The 25,397-nt window shown below is 37.8% G+C and overlaps 1 protein-coding gene across 3 annotated transcripts in view; it reads left to right on the forward strand.

The window, feature by feature from the left end:
- The first annotated feature begins 1,230 nt into the window (after nucleotides 1–1,230).
- The window catches only part of LOC114396206 (mediator of RNA polymerase II transcription subunit 13-like), a 37,569-nt gene continuing 13,402 nt past the window's right edge, over nucleotides 1,231–25,397 (forward strand). Inside the window, exons 1-16 of one of the 3 annotated variants that reach the window (XM_028358112.1) lie at nucleotides 1,231–1,502; nucleotides 2,501–2,574; nucleotides 2,649–2,788; nucleotides 3,758–3,844; nucleotides 3,978–4,065; nucleotides 4,147–4,227; nucleotides 5,016–5,093; nucleotides 5,179–5,255; nucleotides 6,285–6,363; nucleotides 6,456–6,788; nucleotides 7,726–7,785; nucleotides 7,944–8,187; nucleotides 9,046–9,306; nucleotides 10,021–11,394; nucleotides 15,480–15,723; nucleotides 15,818–15,959. In XM_028358112.1, the coding sequence (XP_028213913.1) occupies nucleotides 1,479–1,502; nucleotides 2,501–2,574; nucleotides 2,649–2,788; nucleotides 3,758–3,844; nucleotides 3,978–4,065; nucleotides 4,147–4,227; nucleotides 5,016–5,093; nucleotides 5,179–5,255; nucleotides 6,285–6,363; nucleotides 6,456–6,788; nucleotides 7,726–7,785; nucleotides 7,944–8,187; nucleotides 9,046–9,306; nucleotides 10,021–11,394; nucleotides 15,480–15,723; nucleotides 15,818–15,959 (3,386 nt within the window). In that variant the 5' untranslated portion in view covers nucleotides 1,231–1,478. The remainder of the gene's footprint in view (nucleotides 1,503–2,500; nucleotides 2,575–2,648; nucleotides 2,789–3,757; nucleotides 3,845–3,977; nucleotides 4,066–4,146; nucleotides 4,228–5,015; nucleotides 5,094–5,178; nucleotides 5,256–6,284; nucleotides 6,364–6,455; nucleotides 6,789–7,725; nucleotides 7,786–7,943; nucleotides 8,188–9,045; nucleotides 9,307–10,020; nucleotides 11,395–15,479; nucleotides 15,724–15,817; nucleotides 15,960–25,397) is intronic. The other 2 variants (XM_028358113.1, XM_028358114.1) reach the window with 2 other exon arrangements.

Raw genomic sequence — 25,397 nt, forward strand, 5'->3', positions numbered from 1 at the left:
CATGGAAATCCTTAGAAGAAACATCTTTCGTAACCCTCACCATGTAAATTTTTTGAAACCATTGAAGAATAAAGGAGGGAATGAATTATACTACCATCATCATCAAATAAAGAGAGGTCGAAGTTCCTTAGGGTTGTAGGAAATCGAGATTGTGACATTTGCTCACTAATACACAAGATGATTGGAATTTGGTTTGCAGGAAAGGCATGAAGTGGTTGATTTTGGCAAAGGAGGAAGCGGAAAAAATGGTTTCTAGTGCAATGATGCCATTACTCCAATCCAATTGGTTGGAAAGCATGACAAGTTGGAAAATGGGTGCATGACTTTTGGTTCATTAACATAATGAGTGCACGATAATAGGTGTTCTTTTGTGGTGGTTATAATTTGATAGTTGTATTTACATATAAATATGAACTATAAATTTAAATAGATATTCCATATTGGGAAGCAAAGAGTGAGAGGATAGAAAAGCTATAGAGGTGAATTGGATATGCTTGGTTTCATTGATAGCATTGGCTAGTTCTTTAGGGTCTAGGTTGTACAAGACATTTTTGGAATAGTGGGTGTGGAGGAAGAGAGGGTAGAAGATATGAGGGTAAAAATAGGGTTTAAAAGGCTACAATTGGTAATTAAAAAATATAGAAGTAATGAAGTGTACTTAGTAAAATGTAAGTGTATTTAGAAAGAGCTTTCTTGCCCAGCCCATGTAACAAAAGAAACTCACATTACATACAAAGTCCAAATAAAACATCTTAAATATTTTGTTAACCCGATAGAAAATCTAGTATTTTTTGTTTGAAAGACAAAAAATCTACTGTTGTATAAAGTAAAATGTTGAAATTAAATTAAATATTTTAGATTCTAGAAAAGAGTTAAAATTTCCATATTATTAAAAATTTAATATGTTTTTTTAAAAGAAAAAATTTATATGTTTGACAAAGTAATCAAATGATAAAAAATTATATCAGACTATTTTCTACTGTTAACATTTTACTCTTAATATTTATTTTAAAACTATAAAACCGTACATAAATTCTGATTTTTTTTATAATTTTACCATAAAAATAAATTTAAATAATTCAAACTATATAAAAATTATTTTCACTTAATATATAAATATTAAATTTATTTTTAATTAATCATATTAAACTAATACTAGTAAGTAGTAATTCATTGAAAATATAATTTATTTATTATGGAAGTATTTTTTTTTTCACTCCTGATCGAAACAAATACTCGGTGGGATCTGTGGTGCAATCTGAATCAGATTCGGAATTTTTTAATGGAGTGGGGTGCATTTGTGGTTGGTTTGTGCAGAAGCAGAAGCAAGTAAACGTATCATAAACCCTCGTCCCATTCTTAATCTTAGGTCGGAGTCTCAGTCTGACACAACACAAACAGATCGACCGCCCGGCATCATCGCATTTGCAACCAAACCCTAGTTCAATTTACTGAAACCTTCATACCATATTCCAGATATGTGGACAAATGTTTTCAAAATCGTAGGTTTTTCTACTTCTCACTTTTTTTTGGGTGATTACTTTTATGCTGCGACTTAATATGATTAATTTCGCTTTACCCCTTTTCTTATCTCGTAAGCTGACTTTGTAGTTGGTGCTGTACTCATCTCATGAATAAGTTAGTGCAAACATGTTTAACGACTAAAAGTATTGTAAATTATCGTATAATTAGTCGATACAAGGTGTTTATTTTAGAAGTAAGTTTGGTTTGTGACGGCATATAATTTTATTACACACACACACACAGGGAGGCTTTAACAAGCTTTGAGCACGTTCTTTCTTCCCTATTTGATCGAATTCTGGAATTGTGGTTTTTCCGCTAAGCATCACAAGGGTTGACTGGAGAATTTTTTAACTATACCTGCACTGTTGCTCTGTGCTGAAACACAAATGGTTACATGTTTCAGTCCCCCTTCCTTAGTGGATGACTAGTTTCATTATCTGCACATGCTTATAATTATGTTTGGTGTTGCAGTATGGTACTCTAGCCAAGGGTTACCTGTATCTTTGTTGCTTGGACTAGTGAATGGCCTGATCCGAAACTCAACTTATCTATAAGGCTTTCTTTTCCTTTTGATCTCCATTAGTAGAACAAGATGAGAAGAGTCTTTTGAAAGCTAGGCTAACTAATTTTTTTTTTTGTTTAGTTGCTTGATCATATCAATCAGTGGCATGGATGGATATCAACCGAGCTTTAGCACCTTTTTTCATAAAAGAGTTTAAAATAACCAAGACTTATAACTTGCTGCTCTTGTGGGAAAGATATCAAATAAAAAGAAAATGACCTGCTGGTCTAATTAGAGATCTCAAAGTCAAATCTCCCTTCTCCAATCATTAAAATGGGAACAAAAAGATAAAGCTCAAAGATGCGATTTGGTTAACTTTTACCACAAATTAATATATCCCTAGCTGCTTCACTTTTGTTATGAATTGCTTGTATGACTTCATATATGTGTTTATATTGTTGGAAAATTGTACAGGGAAGTATGCATCAGATATCTTGGTTTCAGTTTCTTCCTCATGAACCTGACCTGAACCCTCTACCTGACAAAAGGTTAGATTGAATACATTTTCTTTATTTTTGGTTTGTTGGTTTACTAATACTGAGGCTTCCTTCTGTTCAAACAGTGTTAAAGTGGACCAAAAGGATGCTGCAATGTTACTGGTGCTTTCATCACATCTGCAACTTCAGAAGGAGGGGTTTCTCAGCACATGGACCAATTCCTTTGTTGGACCTTGGGATCCATCCCAGGGATTGCATAATCCAGGTAGAGATTGTGTTGACTTAGTGGTTTTGTGATCATCTGCAATTATGCGTCTTTTTACAACGAAAGGGTGGAAATGGTTACCCATTTTCTAGTTGCCTAATATTTTGTTTGGGGTGGGAGAGAAAGTAAGAAGAAAGAAAATAAACAGGAAAACTAATTTTCTTTCATTGTTTTGATATAATTTATTGTACCGCTATATGTCTGACTATACTCTATGGTAGTGAATGTTGGGTTTTAAAGGGACAAGAGAAAAAGGTGATCGTAGCAAAAATGAGAATAATGTTAAGATATGTGTAGCCATACAAGGAAGGATGGAATATGAAATGATTGTAATTGTATACAGAGAGATGTTGGTGTAGTACCGATTGAGGAAAAGGTGACAAAATCAGTTAAGGTGATTTGGACATGTACCAGGAAGATTACTAGAAGCACTAGTGAGGATGATTGCATGGTTTTTATTCCAGTAAAAAGGAGAGAACAAGAAGGACATTAGAGGAAGTTGTTAAGAGGGATCTTATGGTAAATAATATCTTTGAAGATTTGGTCTTTAATTTCGTGTGATCCATGTAGCTAACCTAACTTAGTGGAACAAGGCATTGTTGTTGTTGTTTTTATTGTTTTCATATAAAGAAAAAGGAGAGAAAAGTGACAAGAAAGAATGTAATCATGTTAAATACTTAAATGACATTTAAACCTTTACAATGTAACAAAATATAAATATAAATGAAATGAGTATATACCTGTCATTTTGCTACTTTTCTTCTGGCTCAATGTGTTTTCTTTTCCTATCATGAGGTGAAAATGTTTAACATAGGATTCGCCCATATTTTTTCTTTGTTTCATGCTTTCTAGCATTCCAAGCAGAAGAAAATGCATTAAAAACCGATTTTCTCATTATGTTTCATTTCTTCAACTTTTCAATTGTTCCAAATGATTGCTAAATTTCTGCCTTCTATATTGAACATGAAGATGAAAAGATTAAGCTGTGGCTTTTTCTTCGGGGGCGTCATTCATCAGTTGTTGAGACTGCTCAGACAGCAGTATCTGGATTAAGAGGTACCGTATATATAACTAAACCTTTGTAATGGTTATATACATTCCCTTCTTCAAAGGTTATGGGATTGGAGTTTTCCCACTTTTGTTTTTCCTGATTATATCTTTACGTTGGATTTTTTTTTATTCATTGAAGTTGTTGCTTCTGGGCTTTGGTTGGCTCCTGGGGATTCAGAAGAGGTTGCAGCTGCTCTCTCTCAGGCTTTAAGGAATTGTATAGAAAGGTATTTTCTCTCTCTCTAAACTCTTGTAAGTGAAATTAATATTGTTCATATCTTGCCATTTTATCTTATTGAATTTGGCAGAGCTTTGCTTGGGCTTTATTACATGAGATTTGGAGATGTATTTTCAAAGTTTCATCAATTTCAAAGAGAAGAAATTTTCAGGTATGTTTTTGCTATATTTAGATTTGTTAGAGTATATAGTAATGCTAGATGGAGTGCCTGTGCGATGCATGGGACAATATTATTATAAAAATTATACGGTAATATTTTTTTAATATAATATAATTTATAAAATATGAATGAAATAATTTCATAATTACTTGAATATGAATATTAATAATAAAATTTGTTTTAAAAAAGTTGTGTTTTATATAATCTTAGAAATTATATAATTGTAATCATAATAAAACAAAATCTAAATATTGATCTCACAAAACATAAAATGCTTCAAATTCCTAAAAAATAGAATTAATGCTTTAAAAATTGTACCAATAATTGAAACAGTGAAAGTAACTGTTTCATAGTTTATTGGTCTGATTTTTAAAACAATAATATAAAATACATGCATCTCTCTCTCAGCCACAAATTCAGCTTGAGGGGGAGTGTCAAATATACGTTTTGATACGATTTGATTGTGTAGCTAAAATTAGGGATTTCTCTCATTATTGTTCATTATTTGATTTCCTTAATTATGTATAATTACAGATTATAAATAAAGGTTTATGTCTGTGGTACAACCACAGAAACAGTAAAATATTTTACAGTCATGTTTGCTTTGACCTTGAAATTGCTAAATCCAAAATCCCAAAGCTGTTTTGACTGTTCAATGCAATTTGTATGTATTATGTGTGATCTAGTTTGTTCACTGCTTTCTGACAGTGGCCCTGCTATCTTCTATTTATAATATTTCTTAATTTGAATTTGCTATTGCATATTTCTGATATTTCCAGAAGAGGACAGCCTGCAGTTGAATTTGTCTTTGCTGCAACTGAGGAGGCAATCTTCATACATGTCATAGTATCCTCAAAGTATGACAGTGCTATTTGTTTTAGTTTGTCAATAGTACATCTTGCATTGAAATATTTACCTATTATTTTCCCTCCCTTTTATCAGGCATATCCGAATGCTTTCCACAGCTGATCTGGAAAAAGTATTAAAACATTCTATGGAGTCGACATATAGACTTCCAGGTTGGCATGCTCTGTGTTCATAAAATTCTGTTGGTTCAAAGGATTACCATTCTTTGATATGCTATCTATCTGTTTATCTATCTATCTTTGCTTGTGCTAAAATATGTGTTACACTGGTATTAGAGTATTCTTACTCCACTGAGTAAAGTGTATTGGTTTTTACTTGGTGTCAGTTAGAGTATTCTTACTCCACTAAGTAAAGTGTATTGGTTTTTACTTAGTGTTAGACACTAAGTAAAAACCAATACACTTAGTGGAGTAAGAATACTCTAATATATAGCTGGCTTTTGTTTTGTGTGTAATGATGGAGAGCAATGATAGGATTTTCAAAGATTGGTTGATGAGGATTCCTGTCCTTTGGGATAGCGTTTTGAATTTGCATACCTTTGCTAATGTGAACATGGTCAATTTTAGTCTATTATATAATTTAAGAGGGTTAGGGGAGTTTCGTTGTTCTGAGAACTAAGTTTTGCTTAGAGATTTTGTTACAGTTGATTGCAGATATTTTGATAATTAGAAGGAATGTGCATCCCAATTTAACTATGCTGGAGGAGACTATTTGTTCTTTTTCTATCTATGTGACACGTCCATATGTCATGTTATTATCACTTTCTAAATGTTGTCCCCTGTTTTAGGTGTCATAATGTTAAGACTGGGGGGGTGTTAATTAGGATAGTTAGAATGAGGGAAGGAGTCAGATGAAGTTTGTGACGTAAATTAATAGAACTGAAGGGAGGGGAATTCATTCAGATCTGTTATCATTTGTAATTTGTGACAGAAATCCTTTGTAAAGGGGAATCTCCTGGAGGAGATCTTTCTCTCCTTTGTTCTGTTCTATTTCAATCTAGATATTCAATCTTTTTCTTTGCTCTATTTTCTAAGCTGGGTTTCTAACAAATATCATATGCTCATGCATGTTCATTACCAATCAGTAGTTAGCAATATCCCAAAGGGTTACTAATTTCATCTTAGTTCTCCAGGTGACTTTTCTTGGCACCATTTGATTTTATTTTACATTTTTTGTGGCAGTAATTGTTTCTCCGCATGGAATTCGTGGCAGCTTGACTGGTTGTTCTCCTAGTGATCTTGTCAAGCAAAGCTATTTCAGGTCCCTTTTTTAACCTTTTATATAGACATTTGATATATGAAGATATCACCCATGACGGAATTCCTTTTTTTTTTCCTTTCTATTTTTAATAGCAGTTCTACCAAATTTAGGGTGTCCAATGGAATTATAGGTCTCCCATATCATGTTTCCCAGGGTGTTGGTTGCCAGCTGAGGGGGCAGAATTGTTATGTTGAAGTAAGTCTTGGCTTCCCTAGATCTGGAACTGACAACACGTTGCAGCCAAACAAAAATAGTGTCAGGAATTTACCCAAACTTCATGTTGCTGAATCTCCTGTTGTGGGACGAAGTGATCACAAGGGACCACCAGATCATTTGTTGGATTACGATAAAACGTTTCTCTATCCAGCTGAGGCAGTGCTTGTGCCAGTCTTACAAACATCATTAGCAAGGTCTTCCTTGAGAAGGTATTTTTTTTTCCATGGACATATGCTTCTATGTTATTTTCTTCCTTTCTTTGATTACGAGCTTTGTGTGTAACTGTTAAGACTCTCTAGTCAAGCTAGTTTTCCTGCTTGATTTTTGTTGATATATGATTTTTATTTTAAATAATAAAAGTTCATTTAGATAGAAGATAGTTACAAGGAAATTTAAAAATAAGGGATCATCATTATGAAATTAAAAGGAAAATTAAAACAAGAAAAAAATGTCAGTGGGGAAAAATTGCCCAATCCCTCTGCATATTTATTTGGAAAACCTCCTTGAAATGACTGCATGCTTGGCTCCCAATAGAAGCTAATCTCTGAATCATATCCAAATCAGCTACATAGAAAACAAATCTCATCAACAATACTGGTGCTATGCTCCAACAATATGCAGCAAATAGTAGCGTGAATTGTGCAAGAGTAGTTAATGATGGGTGGAGCAAAGTAGAGCACAGCCTCCCTGCTCCCAAATGCTCATGCTGGTATGATTCACCATCATGGTGTTTTGCAATAGTGCCCTGTTGCCACTTGAATACCAGTCATACTGTCATAGTGAGCATATCTTCTGTATAACCCCTAGATTAAATAACTCATCACCCATCTGACCAGAATCTGAACTCTAATAGTTGGCCTTTAATCCACAAGCTACCATGCCTTGTCTTCTCTGTTTTGTGTGCACTACACCCATCTTTACTTGTTTTCATTTTACTCTTGTTTATTTTTTTGACACAATTTCCTACACTAGTAATTGGTTCCACCTAAATTACAATTCTTGGTGCCACTTTAGCTGTAACAAATTTATTTTTGTTAGATGAATATGCTGTATGTGCATTGTGATTGTCCTGTCATATGAACCATTATACTTCAATTCCCAGAAGAGCCCTGTGATTCATATACTCTATTAATGTGAAACATACAGATTTTGGCTGCAGAATTGGATGGGACCATCCCTGCCTGGTTCCTCTTCCTTTATTCACTGGTATGTAGTCTTTGCATCGCTCTCTGCATTCATGCATGTTTTTGTCTGAGATGTTTCTTGATACATCTTTGATTATTTTTAAGGTTAATTGTGAACCCTGTTTGAGTGCATTTGTTCTGGTTTTAGCTAAAGCCTCAATTTTCTTCTGCTTTCTGCAGTGCTGGTAATGTGGATTGTACTGAAGATCCTTGGACTGAAATCAATGGAACCCGCACACAAAGTAGTTATGATAGTAGTAGCAATAGCAATAATAGCAGTATTAGTAGCTTAAGTGCCAGCTCTAGTGATAGTGATTACAAGACTACAGGACCAAGTGAACTAGAGGCAGATGCTGATTCTTTGACGTGTAGACAGTCTATGGTATCTTCTGCTGATCAGTTGGACAGTGATGGCCCCAAATTGGTATATCATTATTTACTTTTGAAAAAATAATATTGAACTTTTTTTACTTTAAAAGAAAGTTTACCATGATGAGTAAAAGACAATTACAACGAACTTGGAGGATAATTGATCATCCAAAAGGGAAAATCTAAGCAACAAAGCTACCAATCACTCTGCATATCTGCTAGGGACCTCTTAAAAAACCATGTGCTTTACACACAATATGAACACTACCCTTCAACCAAATGAATCAAATAATAGTATAAACTGCACATTGCCATAAAATTTTTTAGTCTCTTTACTTCTGCCAAAACTACTAAAGCTAATTACCATAAATTTCCCACCTTTTTATATTCTTTGGGATAAAGGCGTTATAATATTTTATTGGATTATGAAAAAGCAAGGTGGTGGTGTAGCATTTTGCTAAATGTAATGTATTGCATGCATAATGCACCGATGCTGATCAGAGTAGTTACCATACCCTTAGGTACCTAATGAGTACATGACAGACACACTCCCACAGTTTAAATTTGAATGTAAAACTGAGACCATCGGTTCTGGATACAGGTACTTGGCCAATTTAGGTTTAGCAGTACCCTTACAACATAGTGATACACATACTTCTCACTTCATAACCTAGCCACTTGCTAGATTGTATGCACATGAAGAAGGCTAACTTACTGCAATTTAAAAGTAAATTGAGAAAAAATATTATTATGCAGTATTTTTCTTGAAAATATGAAAGATTCTTTAACAATATTCCATGTGCTATTATTGTACTGTCTTTTTTTTTTGCTGTAAGAATGTTTTTAATTTTCCTGTTTGCCGATCCTAGTTTTTGTGCAATTGAGCATTATAGCCGCTTTTATTTATCTGCAGGGCTCTAAGCGGTCTCGAACAGGGGTGACAGAGTTGTTAAGTACAGCTACAAACATTCCTGTGCAAGATGCTTACATGTCTGATTTTGGTTCCATGGAAGTGAACAATTCAGCCATTACAGGAGTAGGAAATGAGCCAATTGGGTCTTACTGGGACTGGGATGATGATGATAGAGGCATGGAAATGGATATTCAAGCCCTTCTATCAGAGTTTGGTGATTTTGGTGACTTCTTTGAAAATGATGTTTTACCTTTTGGAGAGGTATCTGAATATTTATACTACGATTTAAAGAGGATTTCTTCTTTTGATTTCCACTTTTTTCTCCTCTATAATCCTGAGTTTTAGTTAGAGTCATTGAGTTGTGACTTTCATTTCTAAACAGGTGCCCAACACTTTTAAACTCTTAAATTGTAAATTAGACATCCAAAGAGTTGTGTTACTCCTTTACAATTATGCATTTTGTTCGTTCTAGCGGTTTATAAATTGGAACAGTATAAGTTTGGTTTTCCTATGGATAAAAATACATACACTACCCTCTACACTTTTTGGTTTGTTTGCTATACCTTAATATAGACCTCCTCGAGTATAAAGAGGGTTTGAAGATCCATGATTCTTATTGCACTAATGAATTTGTTTAGATTGTTCTATCTTCTCTTTGTTTGGGAGTGTAAGGTGTTTTCCTAATTTCTTATGCCTTGTCTCTTCTTTCTTATGTGTGTGTGTAAAATAATGCATTTTATTTCATTTATTATTTTATTTATTGATGATTCTTCAAATTAAAATTTGGATATAAGATATGGTTGACTTCATAGATTGTATAATTTCCATAAATTCACTCGGGATCTTTTTGTTTGACTCATGAATACTTCAAATTTATAAGCTCCTCCTTTTTATTATTCTAATGTTATTGTTCTTTCTCTCTGCTTCTTGGTCTCTTATATATCAGTTTCTTATTGTGTGATCATTTTCTGACAGCCCCCAGGAACTGCAGAATCTCAGGCACTCATGCTTTCTGCCCCGGATTGTGGAGATGTCAACAGCAGTCCAGGTGGTGTGATAGATGTTCCAGATCAAATACTTTTGCCTGTTGGCTTTGCTTCCTTTGAGAGCTTTAACCCCCCTCCTTCAACATCCATAGAAGAATGTCTTAACAAAAGTCAAGATAACTTGAATAACTCCATGTCTTTGGGTCCAACCAATCAAAATCAACTGTTGTATACAAGGGAGTTTGATCATATAATGAAAGCTGAAGCAATGATGACATTCGCTCCTGAATTTGGAGCTGTTGATACCCCTACTTGTGAGTTCTCCACAACATTATTCAGAAGCCCATATTTTCCGAAATCTCGAAAAGCAAAGAGTTCAACTTCAAGTTCAAGCAATTACTTATATGGTGCAGCACCGCCCACTTCTACTTGCACTGAAGGATCAGAGGGGAAGAATGGAAAGTCCGTCAACACAAAAACAGGTTCTGGAAAACATGATGCTAGTACTATGAGTCTCCACTCAAAATATTACTACACTTTTGTGGAAAGTAGGAAAGAAAAAAATGATAAAAATCCTGCCACTTGCAATGATAACAGCATAACTAAATCTGAGGGGATGCCACCACTCTCAAACATTGGTTCTAATGCTATTGTCAAGTCTGCCATAAGGAAGACAACTGATTGCACACATGAAGCAGAGCAGTTCCTTCTATCTGCAAAAACTTTGTTGGCAACTGATATCACATGTATTATGTTGCAAGCTTCCATGTGCAGGTTACGCCATATTCTCTTGTCTTCAGGTAACCTAATGCCTGCTGGTTTGAGTAGGTCAACTGGGGTTTCATTTTTGAATCAGCTTCCTAGTGATCCAAGTATGACAACAGACAACATATCTGGCAAGTATGATGTTAAGAAGAAAGAAAATATACCAATTAGAATTGCAGGTGATATTGATGGAGGAATGCTTGATGGGCACCTTAATGCCCCTGTTGGTGTTTGGCGCACATTAGGAGCTTCCAAAGTTGTAAAACCTTCAAATTCACCTAACATGGAAGTTGTTCCTTCCTTTCCTCATAATTCTTTCAATGAAGAAGGTATCCTTTCTTATGGTCAAAGGAAACCACTTCAGGAGCTTCTTGATGGGATAGCATTACTTGTCCAACAAGCTATTTCCTTTGTTGATCTGGCCTTGGATGTGGATTGTGGTGATGGTCCTTATGGTTTGCTTGCAATGCAAGAACAGTGGAGGCGTGGATTTTGTTGTGGGCCTTCCATGGTCCATGCTGGCTGTGGGGGAAGTCTTGCCTCTTCTCATTCATTGGACATTGCTGGCTTGGAGTTAGTGGATCCACTTTCTGCTGATGTAAGCTTTTATTGTAATGTTTTTAAATGCTCCTTCTATTGCATGTTGTAAATCTCTGAACCGTTTATGTCTCTTTCCTTAGGGGTATGGATTTAGGATTTGGTCTTTGATTATAGAAGTAAAATGAATTTCTACAATTCTAACATAGGATGGATGTTTTTGAAGCTCCCAAAAAACATATATAAACCCATCACAAATCCCCACCAACAGACAAAAACACCCCAGATTAACCAAAGGCCTCCACAAGGTTGGAAGACCAATGATTAAAAGGGATATTAAATTCTTTATCTCTAGCTTTATACCAGGACCAAGCTAGGAATAAGGCGTCATCCATCACTTTGGAAGATACAAAAGGAATACCCTGAAAAATCAGTAAGTTCCTATGCTTCCAAATAGCAAAAGTTAATGCAACCCACCACCCACACCATCTAGAATGGTGTCTCCCTATATCAAAACCATCAGAAAATAAGCTGAAATGACTTGCTGGAGAAGCAGGGAATGCTCCACTAGCCTGAATCCACCTCAAGGATTCCCACCACAGGCCATAGTTTGAGTGCAATGGAAAAAGAGATGTCCTGCCTCTTCCTGTTCCTCATGGCAAAGAGGGCAGGTAGCTTCCTGCAGGCCCACATTTCTTCTTTGGAGATTAGCTCTAGTAGGGAGCATATCCTTTATAAGCCTCCAAGTGAAAATGGCAGCCTTTGGGGGGATTTTTAATTTCCAAATAAGCTGAAAGTTCCTCCCATCTAAGGCAAAACTATTTAGATTTGACAGAAGTCTATAAGCTGATCTAGTAGAGTACCTCCCAGTAGGATCAGCTTTCCACAGTAAGTTATCTTTCAGATGACACTGAATAGGATGAGCACTGATCTCATCCATGAAAGCCACAGCTATTCCCTCCTCATGCTCGAATAAGTGTCTCCTCCATTTCAGATCCCATCTCCAATTGTTCTGGTAGAAGCTACCCATGTTTGAAATTAGATCATTCTGCTGCTTACTAATAATGAAGAGCTGAGGATATTTCTATTCCAAATTGCAGTCCTCCCCAAGCCAGTTGTCTTTCCAAAATCGAATTTTGTCCCCACAACCTGCCTTCCAAGCCATGTTTTGATGAATAATCCTGAAATCATTGTGCTGATATATCCTCCTGAGGTCCCTCCACCAATGAGAATCCCCACAATGAACTCTGCCATTCTGCAAGGCTGGCCATCCTCCATACTTGGAATTTAGAACCCTGACCCAGAAATGATTCTGTTTAGAGTATAAATCCCAAATCCATCTTCCCACGAGAGCTGCATTAAACTTAGACAGATTCTTGATTCCCAAACCCCCTTCCTTCTTGTGAAGACATATTTCATCCCATTTGACCCAAGGGATCTTCTTGTGATCATGCTCCCCTCCCCACATGAAATTCCTTTGTAGAGAAACCAATCTATCAGCTATTCTTTGAGGTAGTTTAAAAAAGGATAAGAGATAGATTGGTAAAGCATTCAAAACAGAATTTATCAAAGTGACCCTGCCAGCCATAGATAAGCTTTTCTGATTCCATTTAGTGAGTTTAGCTTCAAATTTGCTGAGCAAAGGCTGCCATACCACCTGACTTGAGGATTTGACCCCAATTGGGATACCCAAGTAGTGAAAGGGGATACCCATCTGCCTACAATTCAAAAACTGGGTAGCTTCATGATCCCAATTAACAGAATCTCCAAAGATCCCAAACTAGCTTTTAGCATAGTTAATTTTCAGACCAGAGGCCATCTCAAAGCCTCTAAGCATTGCCTTCAAAACAAGAACATTTTCCAAAGAAGCTTGACCAATAAAGACAGTATCATCAGCATATTGGAGGATATTAATAGGCTCTTTCTGTTTTCCCACCAAGTAGCTTCTATAAAGATTTTTCAAAATGGCCTCTCTCATCAATCCAGTGAGACCTTCACCCACTATATTAAAGAGCAAAGGGGCTAGAGGGTCCCCTTGTCTCAGACCTCGAGTAGGGGCAAATTCTTTAGTAGGGCTACCGTTCACTAAAATGGAAATAGTTGCTGATTGAAGGCAGGCAGCAATCCATTGCCTCCATTTAGTACAGAAGCCTAATCTTGACAGCATATAATCCAAGAAAGACCAAGATACAGAATCATAGGCCTTTTCAAAATCCACTTTGAAGACCATGACTGGCTGCTTTCTCTTCATAGCTTCCTCCACCACCTCATTAAGTATCAGAATTCCATGAAGGATATGTCTATCCTTTATGAAGGCTGATTGCCTTTCATCAACAATACCAGAAATGACACTCCTCAGCCTGTTTGCCAAAAGCTTGGCAATGACTTTGTACATACACCCAATCAGAGAAATAGGCCTGTAATCGTTTAAAGATTGAGGATGATTTGATTTAGGAATAAGAGCCATGAAGGAAGCATTGCTGCCTCTAGGGAAGCTTCCATGATAGTGGAATTCATCCACAAATCTCCTGAATTCAGGTTTCAAAATCTTCCAAAAAGCCTTAATAAAATTGAAATTTAAACCATCGGGACCCGGGCATTTATCTCCACTACAACTCCAAACAGCGTCTTTAATCTCTTGGTCAGAAAAAGGGGCAATGAGACCCTCTCTTTGGTTCTGATCAATGGACTGGAAGAATACCCCATCAAGAGTGGGTCTGAACATCTTGTCTTCAGTAAATCTATGAAGAAAGAAATTAAGAACTTCATCTTTGACCCGGTCAGGCTGTTGGACCCAATTACCATCAATGAAGAGACCCTGAAGAGCATTGTAATTTCTTCTGCAATTTAAAACTTTGTGAAAATAAGTTGTATTGCTATCGCCTTCCTTAATCCATTTCTCTCTAGATTTCTGTCTCAGCATAGATTCATAAGCAATTGAAACCTCCCACAGCTCTTGTTGAATAGATTTCTTGACTTTGGCTTCATCTTGAGATAAAGGTCTATCAACAGCTGTAATTTCCAAGTCATTAAGCTGCTGCCTCAATCTCTGGATTTTACTAACATTAATATCAGCATTCACTTTACTCCACTGTTTGATGGTATTTTTAAAGTTTCTCAGCTTGTTTTTAAGAACAATGCCCCCCCATCCACCTTGCTGATCCTTAGACCAAGTCTCCTTCACCATCCTTTGATACCCTTTTTGATTGAGCCACGAATCCAGCACCCTAAAGGGCTTGGGACCCCAATCAACCAGCTTAGTTTTCAAAATTACAGGGCAATGATCCGAGTAATCTCTGTGAAGAACATGCTGGGATGTGTCAGGCCATCGGGCTAACCATTGGTCTGAAACTAGGAATCTGTCAAGTCTGCTCTTGGCAGATCCATTGGGCCTGAACCAAGTGAAATTACCACCAAAACCTCTGATTTCATGGAAAAGTGTTATTTACCAACTTTCACTCTTGAAAGGATTTGCATGTCATTTAAGGTTATGAAATAGACACTAAATAGATACACTGAATTTACTAATAAATTTTATATGTGTTGAAACCTTGTAAATGTAAATTTTGTGTTCTTGCAGAAATATTGCTTGGATAATAATAACAATAGTAACCCTTACATACATTGAACTCAGCTAAACACCGTAACTAAGCTACTTGGAAAATAATAATCATTAAATGCTCCTATTTCCAACAAGGTAAGATGCTGATCCCCTTATGTAGGATAACACCTACAATTTTCTGTTCTATGCTTATATTGACTCCTCCATGTAATATTCTCAATATTCTGGTTTTATTTAGTTGTTCAGCCAATAATCAACTTATCTGTCTATGTCATAAGGATTTGAGGATGTTTTACATTTGTTGTTGATTGCCTAACACCAGCCTCTTAGATTGATTATGTAAATTGACAACTGGTGAAAGGCTTTGTTGTAGTTTATGAGTTTATCAAATTTGAAATCTGTCTAATGATTTATGATGGGATGTTATGAATTCTTTGTCACCTCCCCCTCCCACTTACTAATATTGGTTATTTTATGGGGTTCCTTATTTTAGGGCTTTATGTTATTAGATAATGGTCAATGGTGTTGTTGGTTGGTTTCCGTTCCATTTTTTATACTTATATTCCAGTATTCTGAATTCCCAGGTTCATGCATCCACTGTCATCAGTTTGCTGCAGTCTGACATAAAAACAGCTTTGAAATCTGCTTTTCCCAATTTGGAAGGGCCATTATCTGTAACTGATTGGTGCAAAGGACGCAATCAATTGATTGATACTGGAAGCGTAGTTGATGGAGTTTCTGCTGAATCCAACATTAATGAATGTAGGGATTCTTCAGAACCAATGAGTCCATCTCAATCATCTGTTGGTGGATCTTCCAGTATTAAGGGTAGAAGTTTGCATTGACGTTAGTGATGGAGATTTGTTGTTCATTATTATACTAATTATACTAATACTGTAATACAATTTGATTGCTAGTGCAGTTTCCAACATGATGGATAAGGTGGATGAGACTTCTCAAAGGAGATCTGGCCAAGATTTATGCAGCACAGAGTCAGAGCAGCAAACATGTTCCCGGCTAAAACCTACTCTCATTGCTCTTCCGTTTCCTTCTATACTTGTAGGGTATGTACACTTGTTGTCATTTATGTTTATAGAAAAGTAAGTTTGAATACATAATTGCCTATGGTGCAAGGCTTTTCATAGTATTTGAGTGTATTGGGTGCTTTAGATGATTATGATGCTTCATAGGGTTGTTCATATGACAAGATGAATATATGGTGCTTGGGCTTAAGCTTAATTTGAACATGCATTGCATAAGCATGGCCCATACAAATAAACTAAGGGAGAATGACCAAGTGAAAAGAGTTAGGCATGGATAACAATGGGTAGGGTTTGGGTATGATACTATAGTATCTATTCCCATACACTTGAAGCTTTGATTTTGTGAGGAGAAAACTGTTCACTCACTAGCTTAGCTTTTATTTCATTCAAATAACATATATATATACACAATGGGGAGAGAGACAGCTTGACAAGCTTTGACAAGACAAGACACACTGTTGTCTTCTACAACAAGATAAAACAGAGAAATCTATTCTAAAGATATATCTAATTATAACCCATAATTATAACACATACCAATGTTTAAAAGAACTTTTTCCTGCACTCGTATTTGAATGAATTGCAACTTCAGTGTACATCCCCATGTCTTATATCTACCTATATACCCATACTCGCTTCTATGACATGCATTTTAGTTAAATGAAATATGTTTTCTTTTTAATGTACCTTTTTTTTATAATCTAGTAAAACAAAACTACTGCTTAATATTAAATTAACTATGAAAAATCATCAAAACAGAGAGCATTAATTAAAATTCTATTCCTATGATTGGTTGGATTGGGGAACAGCTGACTGATCTTAACTAGATGAAGATGAAGCCACAAAGACATTAGATGACAAGAGTTAGGAGAAAGTTTTGAAATGAGAATACAATGTGTGGAGACTGATAAGTCACCAACTAATTTGTGTTAATTGTCTAAAAAATTTTAATTTCAAATTTATATATCAAATAACATATGTGCTGAGGCAAGGTGGGTATTAAAGTAATTATATTTGCATCCATCTTCAATAGCTTTATCAGGTAAATACTAAATACCTGGATCCAAATCCTTTTAGTGGGTAATTTTGTCCCAAATTACGGGATATCAGATTGTGTTGCTGTCTTGTGACCTAGAGTTCAATACATGAACACTCACATAAGGCAAATCAGGTGAGATGGTAGGGTTGCTGATTTATGCAATGTTATCAAAACTGGACCGGATCATTTGGTTCAACCGGAAATCCTGCCTGGTGTCCGGTCCAATACACCCATAGAACCAGATCTACTAAAATTATATGACTTGAGTTGATTATGGTACAACATGAAAAATTAGTATAATCATATAAGCACATGAGAGAGAGAGGGAGATGAGAGAGAGAGGAAGAGAGAGTAGACAGAGAGAGAGAGGGAGAGACAGGGGGGGAGAGAACGAGAGAAAGTGAGAGAACCAAAGGGCGACCCAGAGGGAGACACCTGGAGAGAGAGCGGCGAGGACGTGTACAGAGCTGGAGCACTGATCGTGGAGGACAATATACAAAGAAGAAACGCAGAGAAAGGGGATGTGGACTACGAGGAGGACACCAAATCCTTAACCAATGATGGAGAATAGGTTGAAGTAACACGTAGGAGGAACAAGAATACGACAGCTAGTAGAGTGCAATCAAGACCAACGAACCAGCATCGAGCTAATAGAACAGTAACATGGAGGAACAAGGCTGACGTTACAACTTTTTACTTCTCTAGATTCCCATCATGGGTTAACGAGAAGGACTTGTGGTAGACATTCCAAAGATGGGGTAAGGTCTGGGAGGTTTTCATCCCCAAATATAAAAACAGAGAAGGGCAGAGATTCGACTTTGTCAGATATAAGGATGTTAAAGATGCAGTGCGGCTGGAAAGAAAACTAGATAACAGCATTTTCTTTGGAGGGAGGAAAATGTTTGTTAACCAGCCCAAATTCGAAAGGAGCAAGGAGGCCATAAGGAAGCAAAATAGTAACAGTATGCCTGATAATGTCAACTTGCAAGGCGAGGTCAGACGTAGCCAAGGAGGCTCGAAAATGAATGATAATGGCGGAAGATTTCGGTCGTACGTCGAGGTAGCTAAGGTGGCTTCACCGGGAACGAGTATCCTCTGCAACCAGAAGGAAGAATTTCCCCAACTCGCTGAGGTTGCGAAGAGACCAGTGGTCCTCGATATATCAACGGCGCAGAAGGAGTGGATACAGAATGCTTGGGTGGGGCGTTTAAAAAATATAGGCATGTTTGAAAGGTTAGACGAGGAATTCAAATGGGTGATAGATAATGATGTTACCCCGTGTTATTGGGGTGATGATTGGGTCATCTTCCATAACCTGCAAGAGTCTAAGGCCACGCAGATTATACATGAGGAGAGGACGAACGGGTCCACTCCGATCATGGACCTTCAGAAATGGTCCCAGGACATCCGTCCGACACATAGGCTGGCATGGGTTCTCCTGTGGGGTTTGCCGCCGACGGTGTGGGAGCCGGAATCTATGGGAAAGGTGGTGGCGGAAATAGGTGACCTAGTGGAAGTTGATGAAATGGTGGAGAACAGAACGCGGATAGACGTGGCAAGGATCCTTATCAGGACGAAGCGAAGGTTGGGGATCCAATCGGAGGTGATGGCGACCATAGACGGAGCTTCAAACGTCATTCATGTGGTTGAAGACATGTCTTGTTTGGGTGCGCGGCGGAACCTGAAGAGAATGGCCAGTGGGTTTCCGCCATCTCCGTTTTCGACAGAGCCAAACACCCCTGCCACTGTCAGAGGAGATATCCACGGGACCGATAGTACTTTCGAGATCTCCGACAGCACTCCCGGCGACGCTGAAGGATTTTCCACCTACGGGAGGCAGCCCTACTCCCTTCAATCGCGTCGTGACCATTGGGTAAAAGCCATTGGTCAACGATGCTTGGACCGGGTCTTTGACGACCATGGGGTCGTGGACCAACCACCCAACGACAATAATTTTTTGAATTGCCCCCCACCCGTTGATCCTGCTGTGTTACCCGAAGAAAGCTCTGGCCAAAAGCTGATAATGAGGAGTGCATTTAATGATATGCCTCAAGGGGATGGGAGAGATAATACCCACAACTAGGAGGCCCAACACGGAAAGCTTTTTGCGGAAATTCCGACAGGTACAGTCCGAGGTTCAGGTAGGGAGCAGCATAAGTCAACTCCAAACGAAGCAAGTCTGCCAGCTTTTGTTGACCAGCCTTATAATAAGGTCCATTCTACCCCAGATCAAATTTGCGTGGATGAGGGGGGGATATGGGCCCCAGACCTAAAGGCCCAACCCCAACTCCTGCCACTAGATATTATGTTAGAAGAAAGGAGCTTGTGGGGCACAGAGGACAGGCCCTATCTCACGAGGAATCAGCTGTGGACCTTCTAACCTCTCCTAAATTGGCTCCTGAAGTGGTTCCAAATAGCAAATCTCAAGATAATAGTCTCGGGCAACTCAGTTCTCATACCCTGGAAAACCAATATGCCTTAGTAAAACAAATGGGCCTGACCCATGGAGAGGATAGCTTGCAGGTTCGAAGGATGATGTTAGACATGGAAAACAGAGATAACAAGATGGCAGTTGAGATGGGAATTAAATTGGCCTCATTATGATTATTCTCTCCTATAATTCCAGAGGTTTGGGTAGGGGGATTAAGTGGGCTGCCATCAGGAGGATTAATTTGAAGCATAAGGTGGACATTGTGTGTATTCAAGAAACCAAAAAGGAGTCTTTTGATAAGCGCATCTGCCAATCTATGTGGGGAGATTCTTTTGTGTCCTAGGATTTTGTTCCTTCAATTCAAGCATCAGGTGGCTTGTTGTGCTTGTGGAATAACTCAGACTTTCAGGTGGAGAGGAGGGTTAAAGGCAGGAATTTTCTAATGCTGGAAGGGAAATGGGTAAAAGATAATCAGTGGATTCGAATTGTTAATGTCTATGCACCTTGTGACTTAGCTGGGAAAAGGGCATTGTGGGATGATCTGAGGCACCTCAAGGATTTTGATCCTAGTGGTCTATGGTGCTTTCTAGGGGACTTTAACACTATCAGGAATCAGGCTGAGAGAATTAGTATATCTCAGAGGTCTGATGTCACCTCAGATTTCAATGATTGGATATCTGAGACGGAGCTACAGGATATTAGATGCTTTGGTAGCAATTTTACTTGATTTAGGCCCAATGGCAGTGCCAAGAGTAGGCTAGACAGATTCTTGGTGTCTGATCAGTGGGTATCCTTGTGGCCTGACACCTCCCAACATGTCCTTCAAAGAGATTATTCGGATCATTGTCCAATCATTTTGAAAACAAAGATGGTGGATTGGGGCCCTAAGCCTTTTCGGGTGGTGGACTGGTGGCTTAACCATAAAGGGTACCATTCTATGATTAAAGAGGCATGGAGTACAGATCTGCAGGGTGGTTGGGGGGGAATTGCCCTTAAAAACAAGTTGAGGAACCTGAGATTGTCTATAAAACAATGGTGTAAAGATAAGGGGGACATTAAAGCTTCCAAGATTCAGAACCTGAAGCAGAAATTATGTGATTTGGAGAACCTAGCTTCTCATAGAACTTTATCTGATACTGAAGTTATAACCAAGAGAGCTTTGCAACAACAGCTGTGGGATATTTCAACTGCTTATGAATCATTGTTGAGGCAGAAATCTAGGGCTAAGTGGATCAAGGAGGGTGACAGAAATACAGCCTATTTTCACAAAGTGATAAATTTCTGAAGAAGCTCAAGTGCTGTTCATGGTATCCTCATTGATGGTGTATGGGTCCAGCAGCCTGACCTTGTTAAGAAGGCAGTGGTTAACTTCTTTGTTGAGAGTTTCACTGAGCAGAATCATCATAGACCTACTTTGGATGGGGTTTACTTTCCCTCCATAGATCAATATCAAAGAGAGGGGTTGATTGCTCCCTTTTCTGACATAGAGCTCAAGGATGCTGTTTGGAGTTGTGCTGGAGATAAATGCCCGGGCCCAGATGGCTTCAATTTTAATTTTATCAAGGAGTTTTGGGGGCTGCTGCAACCTGATTTTAGAAGATTTGTGGATGAATTCCATGCTCATGGCACTTTTCCTAGAGGAAGCAATGCATCTTTTGTGGCTCTTATTCCTAAGATAACCCAACCACAGTCTTTAAATGACTATAGGCCCATATCTCTCATTGGTTGCATGTATAAAATCATGGCTAAGCTCCTAGCAAACAGGTTGAGGGTAGTGCTATCAGGATTAATAGATGAAAGGCAGTCAGCCTTCATAAAGAATAGGCATATCCTTCATGGAATTATGATTCTCAATGAAGTGGTGGATGAAGCTATTCGGAGAAAGAAGCCTGCTATGATATTTAAAGTGGACTTTGAAAAAGCCTATGATTCAGTATCTTGGTCTTTTCTGGACTATATGTTGATGAGATTAGGTTTCTGCCTTAAATGGAGAAAGTGGATTTCTGCTTGTTTCCAATCAGCTACCATTTCAGTCTTAGTTAATGGGAGCCCCACAAAGGAATTTGTTCCTTCTAGAGGATTAAGGCAAGGGGATCCTCTAGCTCCTTTGCTCTTTAACATAGTGGCTGAGGGTCTTATTGGTATGATGAGAGAGGCCCTTAACAGAGACCTTTATAGAAGTTTCTTGGTTGGGAAGCAAAATGTGCCTACAAATATTTTACAATATGCAGATGACACAGTTTTTATTGGTGAGGCCTCTTGGGAGAATGTTGTAGTCTTGAAGTCAATGCTGAGAGGCTTTGAAATGGTCTCGGGTCTGAAGATCAATTTTGCCAAAAGCCAAATTGGGGTTGTTGGGGTTCAGGCCAATTGGATTCAGGAAGTAACCCAATTTCTGAATTGTAGACAGATGGACATTCCTTTTCATTATCTTGGTATGCCTATTGGAATTAAATCTTCAAGCAGGGTTGTTTGGGAGCCTATGATATCTAAGTTTGAAGCTAAGCTTTCCAAGTGGAACCAGAAGAATCTATCAATGGGTGACAGGGTTACCTTGATAAAGTCTGTTCTGAATGCTCTCCCTATTTATCTCCTATCTTTCTTCAAGATCCCCCAAAGAGTAGTTGATAAGCTGGTGTCTCTTCGAAGGAATTTCATGTGGGGGGGAAACCAACAACACAAGAGAATTTCTTGGGTAAAATGGGAAGTGGTCTGCCTTCCAAAGAGTGAGGGGGGCTTGGGGATCAAGGACCTGGCCAAATTCAATGCAGCATTGAGGGGGAGATGGATATGGGAACTAGCTGCTAACCACAATCAGTTTTGGGCCAGAGTTTTAATCTCCAAATATGGAGGCTGGTCAGACCTGCAGAGTGGCAGAGATAAAGCTTGGCATTCCCAATGGTGGAAGGACCTTAGAAGACTTTATAATCAGCCTGATTTTCACAGTATTCACTAGAATATGGTATGGGTTGTAATCTTCAGCAGAAGTATAATCAACTCTTCATGATCAGGAGACACCAGAATCTTTCCATTTCTAAGATGGGAAAATTATCTCAGAATGTATGGAGTTGGGAGTTCAAGTGGAGAAGGAGATTATTTGACCATGAGTACGAGTTGGTTGTTGCTTTCATGGATGAAATTTCTGATATCTCCATCCAGCATCAGGTTCAGGATACCATGCTTTGGAAAGCTGATTCTAGTGGTGTCTATTCCACTAAGTCAGCTTATAGGCTCTTGATGCCCTCCAACAGTCCTGTTCCTAGCAGGAGGAATTTCCAGATCCTTTGGCATCTGAAAATCCCCCCAAGAGCTGCGGTTTTCTCTTGGAGGTTGTTTTTGGATAGACTCCCCATTAGGGCTAATTTGTCCAGAAGAAATATCCCTATTCAGGATATTATGTGCCCTCTTTGTGGTTGTCAGCATGAGGAGGCTGGGCACCTTCTCTTCCATTGCAAAATGACTAGGGGGCTGTGGTGGGAATCCATGGGATGGATCCAGGCTATAGGAGCTCTTCCAGCTGATCCTGCTAGCCACTTTATCCAATTCTGTGATGGATTTGATGCAAGGAGTAATCATAGTAGGAGGGGCGGGTGGTGGATTGCTTTATCTAATACAATTTGGCAGCATAGGAATTCCTTGCTGTTTCACGGCATTCCTTTTAAACCGCAAAAAGTATTGGATGATGCCTTATTTCTAGCGTGGTCTTGGCTAAAAATTGGAGAGAAAGGTTTCAATACATCATTTAACCACTGGTCTACCAATCTTGTGGAGGCCTTTGGTTAAATTTTGGGTATTTGTATTGGTGTCCTTTTGGTGGGCTTTGTTGGGGTTGTTTTTGTTTTTTGGAAGGTGGTACCTTGGTGCCTTGTATCTGTTATCTTCAGTACCTCTGGTACTGTTTAGTTTATTAATAATATTCATATTTTTGCCTTCCAAAAACAAAAAAGAGCTACTAAAAACCAGGGGTGTAAATTCAGCGACAACCAATGATTCGACAAGCTGAACCAGTTTCTGGAAACGAACCAAAAAAACGAGAAAATCGAAAACGAAGCTGAAAGAGATGAGATGATCTATAGAGAAGGGAGGAATAGTGTAAAAATGAGAGGCATGCAGAGTAGTGCAACTATGGAAGAACTCTGGTGGGCTTGCAGCGGCGCAAAATGAAATGGTGGCTGCAAATGGCACCTCTTGGCATCATCTGCTGGTGGTGGGTTAGAGTTGTGGCTTTGATAGAGGAAGAAGAAAAGGCACCGTACATGTATCTTGAATTTCTAATAAAAGCTCAATACTCTACTGAATAAAAGACAAAAGGTGAAAGACTCAATGAGCATTGCAACTCACAAGGCACATTGATACTTACCAACACGCACTTGTTGCCTATCATCTGCTTTTTACTGTTGCATTTCACTTCATATAATTAATTTTTATAAATTATTATTTTATTTTAAATTATCCTATATTAATCCTAAATATATACTAGTACTTTTCCCTCTAATTTGGTACAGTAAAAAGTAAATTGACGATTAATTATTATCGCAAATTACTCTTATGAAAAAAAATTAATGTATTTAATGTTTGGCTAGGAAAAATTAAATAATAATCCTATGAATAATTTTAATGTTATTAAGTGTATATTATTAGTTAATATATTTTCTTATAAATTTAAAATATTATTTAATAACATAACCGGTTTAACTACTATTGAACCATTGAACCTTGAATCAGTGTCTTGACCGGTCCGTTTTAAAAACATTGGTTTTATGACCTAAAGCTCACAGATTGAAGTCCTGGAAACAGCCTCTCTGTTTGTGGGGCATAAGGCTGCTTACATCTACCTTCCTTAGACCCCAGTTGGTGCGAACCTAATGCACTGATTTTATTTATCTATTATATATTATATATAATATATGAAATTCAGAACTGATTCAAGTTATTTGTCCTTCTTAAAAGCTTATGCTTGTTTAGTAAAAGAGCAAGCTTAGCTCAGCTTTATCTAAGCCATAGCATATGTTTAATACAGTTGAATGCCATTATTTTTCAGAAATTGAACACTTACAATACTTTTTTTTTATCAGCAAAAATAGATATTTATATATATATATATATATATATATATATATATATATATATATAAAAATAATTGAAGTACCAGAGGTACTTAATACATGGGTAGTGAAGCCATACAAATGGTTCCATAGTCAGACAAAACAGTCTGAATAGGAACCAGACTATGACTACATATGAAATGTATATCTGCTGATTATCCTATTATACTACCCTCTGCTGATACAAAAAGCCCTGTAGGAGGTTACTGGACCAATGATTAAAGTGGATTGAGAAATCTTTCTCCTGGCTTCTAAGCCAAGTCCATAGTAGAAACACTGCAGCCTCAAATAGTTTGTTGCCATTGAAAGTTTCATTGGAGAATAGTATTTTGTTTCGAAGCTGCCAAGTAGACCATGTTACAGCCAACCACCAATACTGCCACCTCTTGACCCTTATGCCGTCAGCCTGAACAAATGAATGTTGAAGGAAATGATGTTTTGGATTTAATGGGAGAGCACCTTTAGTATTCAACCAAGACATGGTATCCCACCAAATAGGTTGGATTTTGTTGCAGTGAATAAACAAGTGGGATGCGTCCTCCTCCACCCTTTTGCAGAAAGGGCATGACATGTCCGAGATCTGCACTTGTCTCCTCTACAAGTTTTTCTTTGTTGGCAACCTATCCCTAAATAATCTCCACGCGAAAACCACAATTTTGCTTGGGATCTTTATTTTCCATAGCTCCTGAAAACATTCCTCCTGACTTCAATCTGCTATCTCCTCCCATAACATATTATAAGCACTGTGTAGAATATGTACCTGATGGGTCTCCTAACCACTCCCATCCATCGGATTGTTGTTGTTGTATAGGCTTGCCTTCAGCCTCTCTAAGGAAACTAACAGTCGAATCAATTTCAATATCAAACAGTGGCCTTCTCCATAT

Source organism: Glycine soja, chromosome 18 (assembly GCF_004193775.1).
Source record: "Glycine soja cultivar W05 chromosome 18, ASM419377v2, whole genome shotgun sequence".
In the NCBI taxonomy this organism is placed as follows: Eukaryota; Viridiplantae; Streptophyta; class Magnoliopsida; order Fabales; family Fabaceae; genus Glycine; species Glycine soja.